Consider the following 14825-nt stretch of genomic DNA (forward strand, 5'->3'; position numbering starts at 1 on the left):
GTTGACAACTTTTGAGACTGAACCTTTAAACTGTCAAGATCTCCTAACTGAGCCCAAGTTATGAAAAACTGTGATTAAAGTTCAAAGGTTCAACCAAGAAGTTAATTTTTTACCAAAAGAACAGAAAATTGCAGTTTCCAACACTAAGTACATTAGTGCCTCCCGTAACACTGCTGTTTTCTCAGTTCCTCGTGTCATAAGATGAAAGTTAAGAATATTCCAGAATGAAGGACATATTAAAGGTAATATACCACATCTTTTGGATATGTTGTTTTAAAGAGCTAATTGAAGCAGGATTTGATTTTGTTGAAATAATTAATAATTCTTAAAATGTAGAGAGCTGTAGAAAATCCATTTTTTATTGAAAAAGCTAATTTTAAAAGATCATGAAGTTGCGGGAATATATTTTCTCTCATTGCACTCTGGGAAATGGAATCCAAGGGGTCTATAACTTGGTGTAGGTCACATCGTTTGGATTCCTTCTGTGACCTCTGGGGACAAAGAATTATTTATTGTCAGAAAATAGTTTCATTGATCTGCTTGGCTATTTAAATACTGCTTGTACATTATTTTTTTTCCTAGTCTGTCTATGATAAGGCACAGCATCAAGTTTTGCATTTATTGTATACATAGTTGGCTATACTCTGAGAGGGTGATTACTGTGTTGTGGGATCAAATTGAACTTGCAGAGCTGAAGTTATAAAGCATTGGGATGTGAACTGAATAGAGAAAAATCTAACAAATCTTTCCCAAATTTAGTTTTGCGAAATACAAGTTCATATTTTGGGCCTACTGTAAATAAAAGATGAGTTAGCATTTACAGAACATTTTTGTTTGTTAGTTTCCAGGAAGGCAAATCATAGAATCTACAGTGCAGAAGGAGGTCATTTGGCCCATCGAGCCTGCACTGGCAATAATCACACTCAGGCCCTGTCCCCATAACCTCAGGTATTTTCCCTCTCAATTCCCCCACACTAAGGGGCAATTTACCATGGCCAATCCACCTAATCTGCACATCTTTGGACTGTGGAGGAAACCGGAACACCCAGAGGAAACTCCCATAGACACGGGGAGAACGTGCAAATTCCACACAGACAGTCACCCAAGGCCGGAATTGAACCCGGGTCCCTGGCACTGAGACAGTAGTGCTAACCACTGACTCAAAGTTTTATGATCAATCTTGAGTCTTTCCTCTTTTTGTTACCTGGAATATGGAGATATTTACAAATGATAGCTAATCATGCTCTAATTAGAGCCAAGATGAGAGGGCAATTTTAGATTGAGGAAATTAAAGCTTGGGTAGATTTTCTTTTTATAATTGTACTACCCATGTTTCACCATTATGAACTAATTTTAATGCTATAGCAAAGTAAAGTGCATAATATAACTGCAGAGAAAACTGGCATTAAGAACATAAGGATTAAAAGCAGGAGTAGGCAATTGAGCCCCTTGAACTTGCTCCACCATTCAATATGATCATGGTTGATCTCATCTTGGTCTCAAATACACCTTCCTGCCTGCTCCCCATAACCCTTCATTCCTATCCATCTCCTCAATTTTATTTAGTGTTCTGGCATACCATTGCACTCTGGGATAGTGTATTCCATAAGTAATTCCTCCACATTTGCATTTTAAATCTGCCACCCCTTAACCTTAAACTATGGCCTCTCGTTGTAGAATGTCCAACGTGGGGAAATATTCACTCTACGTCTACACTGTCAATCCTCTTTAGCATCTTGTATACCTCAATTAGATTTCTCATTCTTCCAAACTCCAGTGAGTTTATTCAATATCTGGAGTTGAATGTCTTCAACTTGAGGTAGACTGTTGCTACTACAGTTTTGAACTGCAAAAGTCTCACATCACTTTGGCTTTGAGATGGTTGCTATAATATCACAATTGGCACAAAACCAAACATTGAAGTTTATCAAAGTTTGGATGACTAAGACCAGAAATAAATTTCTAATATCAGAAAAAGGCTGGAAATCCCATCGACATAATGGCAGGAGTTTTATCAGCAATTTAAAAAACTCATGAGTAGTTGCTTTCAAAATGATGCTTGCACTGATCTTTCCTTTTTATCTTGGTCTGATCATGGCAGCATCAGAAGTTGATTCACTTGCAGCTCTGAAATCAATATTTCAATTTCTTTATCTGAGGACCATGGGTGGAATTTTCCAGCCATGCACACCAACTGGATTTCCTGGTCCTGCTGCAGTGAATGGAGATTTGGCTAAGCGCCAAATTCTCCGTCCTCGCTCGCAGCAGCGACAGGGCATAAATGGCCGGAAAACTGGCCCACATCTATCTAACTTGTTGCATTTGTAGGAACGTAACTGGATATATCTGAAAACTTGTAACAATAACTGTTGCTTTGTTACTGTGTTTACCAATGCAGTGAATTGTTATTGAATTCTTTCTTTGGTCATTTAAAAAGGAGTCAGCATTTGTTTATAATGTAGAAAAATTGTGAAGGATGTTAATTGCAAAGCAATCCACATGGTACAAAGAAAACCTTGCATTTTGTGCTGTGTTTATATGTTCTGTATTAACTGAATTTCAAATTCTCTGAACCAGAATGGAATTCCAGGCCCGGCTTATGAAGAGATGTCTGAAATCCACATACCTGTTGGTGGAAAATTCCGCAATAACAGTGACATGGTAAGATACAAACTTAACTCTCTCCCTTCTGTGTTGCACCAGGACAAACCATTTGGCCCAATGTGCTTGTGCTGATTCTTTGAAAGAACAGCCCAATTTTAGTTCCATACACAGCTTTTTCTCCACGATCCTGCAAATTAGTATTTTCCAATTAACATCTGAATGGTGGAAGCAGATCTCATCGAAGCTTTCAAAAGTTATGCTCCAAATCTTGACATCCTTTCCTCAGTGGGAGATGTGGGTGAATTCTCTTCCTTGCCCTTCAAATCCTGTTGCCAATTATTTTAAATCTATGACTTTTGTTTACCAATCCAATTGCCAGAGCAATGCTTTCTCTGCTGGAAATACTCAGCACGTCTGGCAGCATCTGCGAAGGGAGAAAAGCAGAGTTAATCATTCACATCATGACCTTTTGCAGCAGCTCTGGAAATGTCATAACATTAGGTCGGGGAGATTGGGGTGGGGGGGGGGGGCGCCAAAAGACAAGATTTGTGATAGGGCTAGAAGATAGAGATTTAAATAACAAGAGTTGGTGGGGCAGAACCAAAGAGTAGTAATGAGACCAGGAACAAAAATGAGCTGAGAGGAGATGGGCATGGCAGAATAATGAACAGCTACCATTCAAAGGCAAGTAGGAGAGAAACAAAATGAGGCTGACGCGTACAAAGTGATGGAAACCATGGTCGAGGCAGAGATTACTTTATGAAATTGTTGAACTCAATAAGTGGAATTTTACAAGAATGATTCTAAGTGTCCAGCTAGTGTGAAAATTGGAGACTTCCTGATTCTTTTTTTAAAGCGCATTTTCACACCCGATCTTATGCACTTAGTCTACACCAGTTTTTCAATGACTTCCTAGCTGCTGCAGGCAATGGGCTGGGCTTAATTCACCTGCAGAAGCAGCTACCGTGCATGTGCAGACCTCTGATTCTACACATGCTCAATAGCAGCAGTAGGGGTCTGACAGAGCGAGAGCTGTCAGGCCTCTGCTGCAGGCAGCCTCAACCAGCTCCACCCCACTGTAATCACGGGGGGGCCCGTGGCTGATCGTGACCCCTACAACGCACGGACATCTAGCACCCACCATCCAGATTGATGGTGGCCCCCTCCCCTGATCCGATCCTGTTGCAGAGTGCACAATGGCACCCCAACCCCCCCCCCCCACCATCCAATTGGACTACCCCCATGGGTAGTGCCAAGGTGCTCGCTGAGCATTGCTCAGGTGCCAGGCTGGCATTGCCCAAAGGGCACCTCACCCTTGCCCTCGGCCTCCTCAGGGGGCTTCAGTGCCCTCCAGTTCCACCGATGAGGCCAACGTGACTGTTCGCTGTTCATGGGGTGCAGGTGGTTTCCTCTCTGGAGATAACCCCTCCCGGCACAGCTTTAAAGGCAAGCAAGCCCAGACGATTGAGCGCCAGGCTCACTAAACACATGTAAATTCAAATTTAAATATATTTGAATGAATTATTCAGCTTCTCTCTGGAAATAGCCGAGAGGTTGACCTCGCCGGAAATCTGGCTCTCGTAAAACTGCAAGAGCCGAGAAGCCGGGTGTGATCCTGATTTCTCGACTCCAACGCGATTGTACCGACTGGTTCCCCCCATTGATGGGTGGGGAAAGCTGCAGTAGGCCAAGGACAAAGGTCAGAATGAGAAAATTAAAATGGCAAACCATTGGAAGCTCAGGGTCATGCTTGCGGACTGAATAGAGGTGTTTTGCGAAGTCGTCACCCAATCTGCATTTCTTCTCCCCACTTTAGAAGAGGCTGTGATGATTACAGTGTATTAAATTTCACACAAATCGCTGCCGCATCATGTTTCTCTCTATTGTTCTATCCAAATCTCTTCCAAGCCTTGAATTCCCCTATTGAAGTCTCCCTCTCTGCTCTGAGAAGAATAATCCTAATTCGTTGAGGCTGTCCATCCTGGCTAACCTCGACCACTCTTCAAGGTTTTAATACCTTCCTAAAGACCTGAATGACTTGATTTGTATTCAATGTCCCTCTTGTGAATGTGCACCACCCACCCCTCTCTCAACATACTATTTAGATCATATAGCTGCACCATGTTGCTTTTTCAAAATAACATTACTTCACACTTATCTGCATTGCATTACATCAGCCTGGTGTCTGCCTATTTCACCAGACTGTCAGTGACCTCCTGAAACTGTTCTCATTTACTATGTTGCCAAGTTTTGTATCGGATTTTGTTTTTCCTAATAAAATGTTCCTCATGTAATTGAATTCAGTAGAAAAGCAGCAACTTAAGTAAAATGTTGTTCCATGTGGGAGGTAAAATGGCTTCTGCCTGAAAACTTTCATTTACAAAAGGTGACCTTGAGGTCACACGACTAAGCCACAGCGCCCAAAGTACATTTTTAAAAATGAAAATGGGAATGTTCAGTGAAATGCAAATCTACTGGAATTCTTTGAGGATGTAACTAGTAGTGGATGTGATTTATTTAGATTTTCAGAAGGCTTTTGACAAGGTGACTCAAAGCGGGTTGCTATGTAAAGTTAAAGCGTGTGGGATTGCAGGTAGTGCGTTGAAATAGATTGAAAGCTACTTAGCAGACAGGAAACAAAGTTTTGGAATAAATGGGTCTTTTTCCGACTGGCAGGCAGTGACTAGTGGGGCACCACGGGGAACTGTGCAAGCACCCCCACTGTTCACATTATGTATTAATAATTTGGATGAAGGAACTATTATTATAGGGAACTATTATCTCCAAGTTTGCAGATGATATAAAGTTGGGTTGGAGGGTGAGCTGTGAGGAGGATACAGAGATGCTTCAGCATGATTTGGACAGACTGTGAGAGTGGGCATATACATGTACTTCCTTGGCTGGGAGCCTAGAACCAGGGGAACAATTTTAAAATAAGGGGGATGCCACAGGTGAGATGAGGAGAAAATTCTTCACACGGAGGATTGTGAATCTTTGAAATTCTCCACCCCAGAGGACTGTGGAAGCTCAGTTATTGGGGGCGATCTTACCAAAAAAATTCTAAGTCCTGAAAGAATGTGAAAATGAGAGAACTTCACACCTTTCTTGGGTGACTTTGAAATCGAATCTAACCTGCCTTTGTCAAAGAAATCTTGCCGGACTTGGAATCTGCCAGCAGTGGGAGTGGGCAGGGCCTAAATCGCCCAAAAGCTGGCTGATAACAGCAGAGGGCGCTATTGTGCATGTGCTGATTTCTGTGCTCTGTGAGTACAGAAACCTATCACTGCCTCAGCTATAGCAGGCCTTTGTGGCTCATCGCTCCCCCCACCCTTCCGTTACCATGGGGCTGCACAGCCAATCACCACACTGCTCCCCACCCCACAAACAGTGATGCATGGTCTTCAATACAAGTAAATGTCAGGTTGCCCATTTTCAACCTAAAGAAAGAATGTTGTTTGTTTTCAATGGGCATTAATTAGTTGAATGAGAGTAAAAGAGCTGCAAGCTCTTCTTGATTTCTGTCAAACTCTTGAACCATTTTTCTGCCAGTCCCTGTAAATGTTGTAGCTTGAATCTAATAACTGGCTGATTAGGAAAAATGTGGATTATGTAACAAGGGGTTAAAGCAATATTTGACAATGAGTTGACATTTTTTTCTCTGTTGCTCACAAATGGTAAAAGACATCAAAAATGTTCCTGATCATTTTGAAATATAGGCCAATCCTCTCGCTCACATTTGCGAACAGAGATGAGCTGCAAAATATTATTTGTTGCAATGAACTTTTGCAATATTCACGTTATCTTAAAACCTGCATTGGCTCGGTGAGTAAATGAGCAAAATATTTTTGTGTTGGTCCTTAAAAACCAAGAGGCAATAAATCTAAGCTGAGTTATCAATGAAGTGGTGTGGATATTAGACCATTTTAGTTTACTGCAGTAATCTTGGAATGGAGGAATGCAACCACCATCCCACTCTCAGTGCACACCATGATCCCTGTTTCAGACTGCTCATGAGTTGGTGTCTTGAAGACAGAGTTAGTTAGCTTATCATGTTGCCTTACCCAGTCTGGAAGGCAGGTTTGGCTGACTTGTACCCACCTACCCCAGTTGAATGGCTTAGTAACTCTCTTAATGATTAGGTCCACACTTGAAGAAAGCTGGCAATGTCTTGGGATAAGACTGTCCATCCAGGAAGTGTAAGGGGATAAACTAAATATCAAACTTCATTTGTTATGTTAATACAATTCCATTCCTATGTCAGAAATTCCTCTTTTATATAATTTACTCTAGATATGAAATATTGTGATCTCATGTTATCATGTTTTGATACAGATAACAACTGCACATACACAATTTCTACTGGCAAACTATTATCTTATTGCCATTGTGTTTCTCAGGAGGATACAACTAAAGCAAGCGCTCCAGCACAATCCACACTTCCTAAAAGCAACGGTTTCGATATGATTTACAAAGTGGAGGATGTTCCTCCATGGTATCTTTGCATTTTGCTTGGATTTCAGGTATTTTCTCTTTCTTTTGCTTGCATGCTGGTTGTGTAACTGTAAAACAAACAAAAAAATCCCTGAAAGTAATTGCCAACTAAAATCTATATCACAAGACGTATGAGGAATCATTTTTGCCCAGGTCTCCAGCTTGTGTTTTGAATGCTTGTTTTTGGAACATGTTGTCAGTAGAAATGCACTCCATCTGACTTGTGACATTGTGATCTCATGTAGATTTATGCAAGTGCTGTTTTTTGTTTATATACGAGTCCCCCACAGGATTTGTGTCCATCATTCAGATTAGTCTTTCGTGACCATTCTCCAGCTCCTTTGTCTTGCATTTCAATCTGGCAATGCCCTTGATGTAAGCCTTTTGCTGAAGAATCCTCAAGAGGTTGACGGAATTAAACGTTCTCCCGGCGATGTTGCAAATATCACCAGCATCTTCTGTCTGTCAGGACAGGAGATGGAGGTGATTTTGCCCTGATGGAGCATCTTCTCAAATCCTTGTGTTGTGCTGGTACTGCATGCCAACTTGCCAACACATTGCCTGTGGAGTAGGAGGTTGAAGGTTGACACAATTTCCGATAGTTTCCCCATCTCGATCGACCCTTAGGGATAGATGGTGATCTGAGGTGAGCTGTCTTATCACAAGGGATTTTGAAAGTGAATTTATTCAGTGACATCTACTTGTCGGTTTAGCATGATAACTGAGAGACTTGGCAGCCTGCTTTCTTTCGTATGAGCATATGTCATATTACTACTGTTGCACAAGGAAAGTACTGTTGGTATGACATCCATTGTCACATCCTTATATTTGAATTGCCATAAATCTTTGTTTTTTAAGAGGGGAAAATATTGAAAATACAAGCTATTTTTCTGAATCTCTATAACTTGCATCTCTCCATTTTTTTATTCATTAATACCTGGAGTAATTTATTTTTCTATTCAAACACTTGGGAGAATTGCCTGCTGAAAAAATATGGTTACAAATCTTTTACCTTTGGTTTTCCAGCACTATTTGACTTGCTTTAGTGGAACGATAGCTGTACCTTTCCTACTGGCTGAGTCACTCTGTGTTGGAAAGGATCAGCACACAGTTAGTCAACTGATTGGTACCATTTTCACATGTGTTGGAATTACAACTCTTATTCAGACAACATTTGGGTGCAGGTTTGTAATGTCTATCTCTATATATCTATGCATAATGTGAATTATTTTCTCTTTTAAGATCTTTGTCTTCTATAATGTGAAAGTTAGAGATATTTATAGAAACCATAAACGTTAATGTTTGAGCAATAAATCACAATTTCCGATCACTTTATTACTTGACCCTCGTCCTGAGACCTCTTTCTGGTTGTTTTTCTTAGTGTAGATTATTTTCCCACTTCTTCTTCAATTTGGTGATTTGCTTCCAGGAAAAATATTGACTGTTGTAGAACTCAGTCAGTTGTTTGTTTTTCCTCTCTGACAAATCTGATAAGAATGAGCTTGCGTTCATGCTTGACCCTTGAGGATGACCCACAGCATTTAAGTATAATTTAGTTTTATGTATAGTTACTGCTGCTTTTGAGACAAATGATTATTCCATTTCTATTTGTGAGTTTTTAATCCACTCTTCACGGAGGAAAGGGTGTTGACCAGGACACTCAATTGGCACTGCTAAAAGTGAATTGGGCAATCATTTATTGTCTACTTGCATTACCAGTTCTAGCTACATTCCAAAGGTCAAATCTATTGGCTATCATTTTGCGGTGTTGAAGCAAGTTTTGTTTTATTCTCTGCCATTGTCTCCTTTCTTTCTTGCATGCTCCCTCACTTGCCCTTTTTAAGTCATAGAATCAGCATGGCACAGAATGAGGCCATACAACCCATTGAGTTCATGCTGTCTTTAATCCCCGTATCCTTGCAGCTTGTTTCCCTCCAGGGTCTATCCGAATTCCTTTGAAATCATAGATAATCTCTGCTTCCATCACCCTCTAGGTAGCAAGTTACAACTTATTACCTGTCACCCTGTTTAAAGAAAAAATTGTGAGGAAGTATGAATCACTCCACCTTCCCCCCTCTCCCCCACATCTTTGTGTTGCGTCCCCTCGTCCCTGTACCATCAGCTAATGGGAGCAATGTATTTTTGTCTACCTTATCTAAATCTCTTGAGAATCTTTTATACCTCTCGTGAAATCTTCCTTCTTCTAAGAACAACAACACAGATGCTTCAACCTAACCTTGTGGCTAAAATTCCCACATCCTGGGAACCATTCTGGTAAATCTCCACTGTACCCTCTTGAGCAAGTAAAAGATCCTCTGGCACTATTTTTGAAAAAGAACAGAGAAGTTATCCTGTCTGATGCTTATCTCTCAGTCAACATCACAAAAAAACAAAATTATCCAATTATCACATTGCTGTCTGTAGGAGTTTACTGAGTGTATATTGGCTGCTATTTTTCCTACTTCAGAACATTCTTTCCTACACTTTAGAAAGCACTTCAATGGCTTAAAGCGCTTGAGAAAATAAATGGCCTTGAAAAGCAGCATATAAATGCAAGTTTTTTTCCCCATTTTCCCTTCTCCCACATCAACCCAAGCCGGGGGGTCGGGGGGGGGGGAGGGGGGGGGTGATTTCTGAATCAGCCGACCCTTAATAGTTTCATTGCTCGAGGATTTGTCATTTTTCTTATTACTTAGCACTACTCTTCAATGCGCCATTAAACGTTGCCTGTGTTTTTCTGCATCCATAACTGCCTTTTCTATTTGCTATTAGGTGTTCAGAACACTAAAGGAAAACCAAAGTCCAAACAATGGGTTTTATTTTAAAAATCCAACAGATAAAAAATGAACTGGTAAAATATGTTGGGCTGGGGAATTTTAAACAGTACAAATGTTGTGTTTGTAAATGAGAAAATGCAGGTTCTGAAGATTGAAAAAAGTCAATATCAGCCTGTACAGGAATTATCATAGAAACCCTACAGTGTAGGATATGATGAATTTTGATTTGGCACTCGCCTGAAGGAAATTACAATGTTTTTGGAGCTGTTGTCTATTGGGAGCCTTTCTTACTTTAGAAACTGGGCACTGATGACCAAACCTATTTCACTCGCCCTTGACAATCAGAAAATGGAAAAGATTTTCAGCCGATCCGAAGTCCAAGGCAATGGATGTAATCGTGTGTCCTTTTCCCCCCATGGCCAGTTTGGTAATATGGGGCACTTAATCAGGTGGGAGGGTGGCAAGTGGGGATTTTTCCAGCAGTCTCTACCCCAATCCCAGGAAGGCCCATGGGCAGCCATATGGTGAGTATGACAAGCAAATCTGTGTATGGTTGTTTGCGGGCTCCAGAGGGTTCCCTCATTCAAAAGCACTCTGTACCTGATTGAGGGACCTGGCAATAGAAAAGTGGCAGTGTGTCCATTGAGTGTCACAACTCCTCCATCCCACATGATTCCCCCCTTCCACCATCATTCACCACTGGTCTGGGGTACAGCGATTGACGCTAGGTCGTTGGTTATTGTACAGGCAGTAGCTATTGCTTCCCTATGGTGCTGCCATTTAAGAGCTGTCGGTCTCTGGATGGCTGGCAGATCCTACTGGGCTGGTCTTTGCCGCCAGGATTCTGGCGAGAAGGCCTGTTGCTGGCCTGTCAAGTGCCTGAATAGAACAACATATGGCGGGGCCCTCATAACACAGGGCTCTTTCTGGCTCTCCAGCCAATGGCTGCAACCCCCATCACTGTGGTGAACCATTGTTGGTTACCACCAGGAGTGCTGAGCCATGGTTTGGCCAGTACTATGCATCTGTAGATATGTTACTGTTGGGGTTAGGGTTGGGCTGTTCTACCTGTTAATATAGTCCTATGGTACACCCCAGTTGGCTCCGCCTTCCGGGAGAGGTATAAAGGTCACTGCTCTGCCTGGTGACCCTTTAGTCTTGGATTGTATATTGTATATAGTAGCTCCGTTATTGTTGGCAATAAAAGCCTTTATTTCCCGGGTACATCCTGCCTCCCGTGTGATTTATCGCGCATCAATTTTATTGCCAACAAAAATTTTTTTTTTTGACAAAAAAAAAGAAAATCATGGAGCAAATGCTGAAACCCGAGCGGCTTACATTGGATCCACGTGCGGCGGGAGCATCGAACACGTTCGACCATTGGTTGAAGTGTTTCCAAGATTACCTCGACGCCTCCACAGCGGTCCACAATGACGCCGCCAGACTGCGGGTCCTCCATGCGAGGGTAAGCGACGCTGTATACTTAGTGATCCGTGAGGCCCAAGATTACAAAGGGGCCATCGAGCTTCTCAAAAAGCGATACAACAAACCGCCGAATGAGATTCATGCTCGACACCTTCTAGCCACTCGACGGCGGCAGCCCGGCGAAACGACGGAACAGTACCTGTGTGAACTTCAGCAGCTAGCCAGAGCCTGCAACTGCAAGCCAGTGTCGGCAGCCCAGTATATGAGCGACCTAGTTCGAGATGCGTTCGGGTGGGAATCGGCTCGTCGTACATTCGCCTTCGGCTGCTGGAGCAAGGTAACCTCGACCTCACTAAAACCGTAGAATTAGCTGACGCTCTAGAAACAGCCTCCAAAAGTCTGGAGATGTACCCCGACGACCGCGTGGGGACATTGTGGCAGGTGCAGCCGCAGACTTCACTTTATTCAGCGGTTTCGAAAAACTGCGCGATTGCATTTCCAGCCTAGGACCTGACGACGGCAGCAGCCCCAGGTGGCCCGCGGTGTTACTTCTGTGGGGGGGTGAAACACCCTCGGCAGCGATGTCCAGCTAAAGCGGTATTGTGCTCCGCCTGTGGCAAGAAGGGACATTATTCCAAAGTATGCTGGACCAAACCACCCTCCAAACATAGCAGCGTGGCGTGTGATTCCCCGGAGCCGGCCTCCTTGTCTTCTGCGTCTTCGAGGTCTTCCACCACGTGCGATTCCAGAGCGTCACCATTCCTAATGACGGAGTCGCAAGACATGTGCGACCTGCAGGGGCCGCCGTTTTTGGTGCCATCAACCATGTGCGACCTATGGGGGCAGCCATTTTGGTCGGCACCGACCGCAAATGACCAGCAGGGGCCGTCATCAACCATCTCAGCTGCCTGCAGTTGCACCCACGATCCAATGGTGGCGTCAATCATCCTGGACCAGGCCAAGCCTCACAGACTCGACAAGTCCATGATGGACATACAGGTAAACGGACGCCAGAATTATTGTTTGTTTGACAGCGGGAGCACGGAGAGCTTCATTCACCCTGACACCGTGAAGCGGTGCGGTCTCCAGATTCGGACTGTCAAGCAGACAATTTCGATGGCGTCAAGGTCCCGGTCTGTCATCATGCTAGGGAGCTGCGTGGTCAACCTGACGGTGCAGGGCACAGTTTACGAGAACTTCATGCTCCTTGTGTTACCGCACCTTTGCGCGCCGATACTCCTAGGACTAGATTTTATGGTCCACCTGAAGAGTGTAACCCTGCAGTACGATGGGCCACTCCCTCCGCTTTCAGTGGGAGCACTGCAGCCTCTAAATTGCCCAACGCGCTCCACATGTAGTCTCTCGATGCTCAGGATTACCACACCCTCCCTATTCCAGAATCTTGTGCCAGGCTGCAAGCCCATCGCAACAAAGAGCAGGCGTTACAGCGCTGAGGATCGGATCTTCATTCGATCTGAAGTTCAGCGGCTCCTCAAGGAAGGGATCATCCAACCTAGCGTTAGTCCATGGAGAGCGCAAGTCGTGGTGGTTAAGAATGGGAACAAACCCCGGATGGTCATAGACTATAGTCAGTCCATTAACAGATACACGCAGCTGGATGCGTATCCCCTCCCGTGCATATCTGACATGGTCAATCAGATTGCGCAGTACCGGGTGTTCTCCACCATTGACTTGAAGTCTGCTTACCACCAGCTCCCATTCGCCCAGAGGACCGAAAATACACGGCCTTTGAGGCGGATGGTCGTCTGTACCACTTTTTAAGGGTTCCCTTTGGTGTCACGAATGGGGTCTTGGTCTTCCAGCGTGCTATGGACCGAATGGTGGACCAGAACGGGCTGCGGGCTACCTTCCCATACCTGGATAACGTCACCATCTGCGGCCATGACCAGCAGGACCACGATGCCAACCTTCTTAGATTCTTACGCACTGCATCTCGCCTGAATCTGACCTACAACAGGGAGAAGTGTGTATTTCGCACGCGCCGCCTAGCTATCCTCGGATACATGGTGGAAAACGGGGTCCTTGGCCCTGATCCAGACCGTATGCGTCCCCTCCTCGAACTCCCCTTGTCCACTAGCATCAAAGCACTGAGAAGATGCTTAGGCTTCTTCTCATACTATGCACAGTGGGTTCCCAATTACGCGGACAAAGCCCGTCCGCTCATCAAGTCTACCTCCTTTCCCCTAACAACAGAGGCTCGCTTAGCCTTTGCAGGAATAAAAGCCGACATCGCGAAAGCCACGATGCACGCTATTGATGAGTCCATCCCCTTCCAGGTGGAGAGTGATGCATCTGATTTCGCCCTGGCCGCCACACTTAACAGGCGGGCAGGCCCGTTGCCTTTTTCTCTCGCACTCTCCAAGGCCCTGAAATTCGGCATTCTGCGGTGGAAAAAGAGGCCCAGGCCATTGTGGAGGCCGTTCAGCATTGGCGCCATTCCTTGGCGGGAAAACGGTTCACTCTGCTCACGGACCAGCGGTCCGTGGCGTTCATGTTCAACAACACGTTACTGGGTAAGATCAAGAATGATAAAATCTTGAGGTGGAGAATCGAACTCTCCACCTACAATTACGATATCATGTACCGTCCAGGGAAGCTCAACGAGCCCTCGGACGCCCTGTCGCGTGGAACATGCGCTAGTGTGCAGGAGAATCGATTACAGGCTCTCCACAATGACCTCTGCCATCCGGGGGTCACTCGGCTCTTCCACTTTATAAAGGCCCGGAATCTACCCTACTCGGTGGAGGATGTTAGGACCATAACCAGAAGCTGCCAGGTATGCGCGGAATGCAAACCGCACTTCTACCGACCTGACAGGGCACAGCTCATTAAGGCCACTCGTCCTTTCGAAAGACTGAGTGTGGACTTCATGGGCCCCCTTTCCTCGACAGACTGGAACGTGTACTTCCTCAATGTGATTGACGAGGACTCACAATTCCCTTTTGTCATTCCCTGTTCTGATATGACCGCTGCCACGGTCACCAAAGCATTACGGGATCTTTTCACCCTGTTCGGTTACCCCAGCTATATCCACAGCGATAGGGGCTCGTCATTCATGAGCGACGACTTGAGGCAATACCTGCTCTCACATGGGATTGCCTCTAGTAGAACCACGAGCTACAACCCAAGGGGTAACGGACAGGTTGAACGAGAGAATGCTACAGTCTGGAAGGCTGTCTTATTGGCGTTGAGGTCTAAAGGTCTTCCAGTCTCCCGTTGGCAAGAGGTACTCCCTGATGCGCTCCATTCCATCCGCTCACTCCTGTGTACGGCAACCAACGCTACTCCTCATGAGAGAATGTTTTCATTCCCTAGGAAGTCTTCCTCTGGGACCTCATTACCGTCTTGGTTGACGTACTCAGGACCTGTCCTCCTGCGGCGGCATGTTAGGACCCGCAAGTCCGACCCTTTGGTTGAACAGGTCCATCTCCTCCACGCCAACCCTCAATATGCCTTTGTGGCATATCCTGACGGGCGAGAGGACACGGTCTCGATTCGAGATCTGGC

At 44.6% G+C, this 14825-nt stretch overlaps 1 protein-coding gene across 2 annotated transcripts in view; it reads left to right on the forward strand.

Moving 5' to 3' along the window:
- slc23a1 (solute carrier family 23 member 1) overlaps positions 1–14825 on the forward strand; it is an 80279-nt gene that overhangs the window by 22521 nt on the left and 42933 nt on the right. Inside the window, exons 1-4 of one of the 2 annotated variants that reach the window (XM_078231033.1) lie at positions 124–242; positions 2578–2661; positions 7002–7124; positions 8122–8279. In XM_078231033.1, coding sequence (XP_078087159.1) covers positions 225–242; positions 2578–2661; positions 7002–7124; positions 8122–8279 — 383 coding nt within the window. In that variant the 5' untranslated portion in view covers positions 124–224. Of the gene's footprint in view, positions 1–123; positions 243–2577; positions 2662–7001; positions 7125–8121; positions 8280–14825 lie in introns of those variants that run through there. The other variant, XM_078231032.1, reaches the window with a different exon arrangement.

This window comes from Mustelus asterias, chromosome 16, assembly GCF_964213995.1.
Source record: "Mustelus asterias chromosome 16, sMusAst1.hap1.1, whole genome shotgun sequence".
Taxonomy (NCBI): Eukaryota; Metazoa; Chordata; class Chondrichthyes; order Carcharhiniformes; family Triakidae; genus Mustelus; species Mustelus asterias.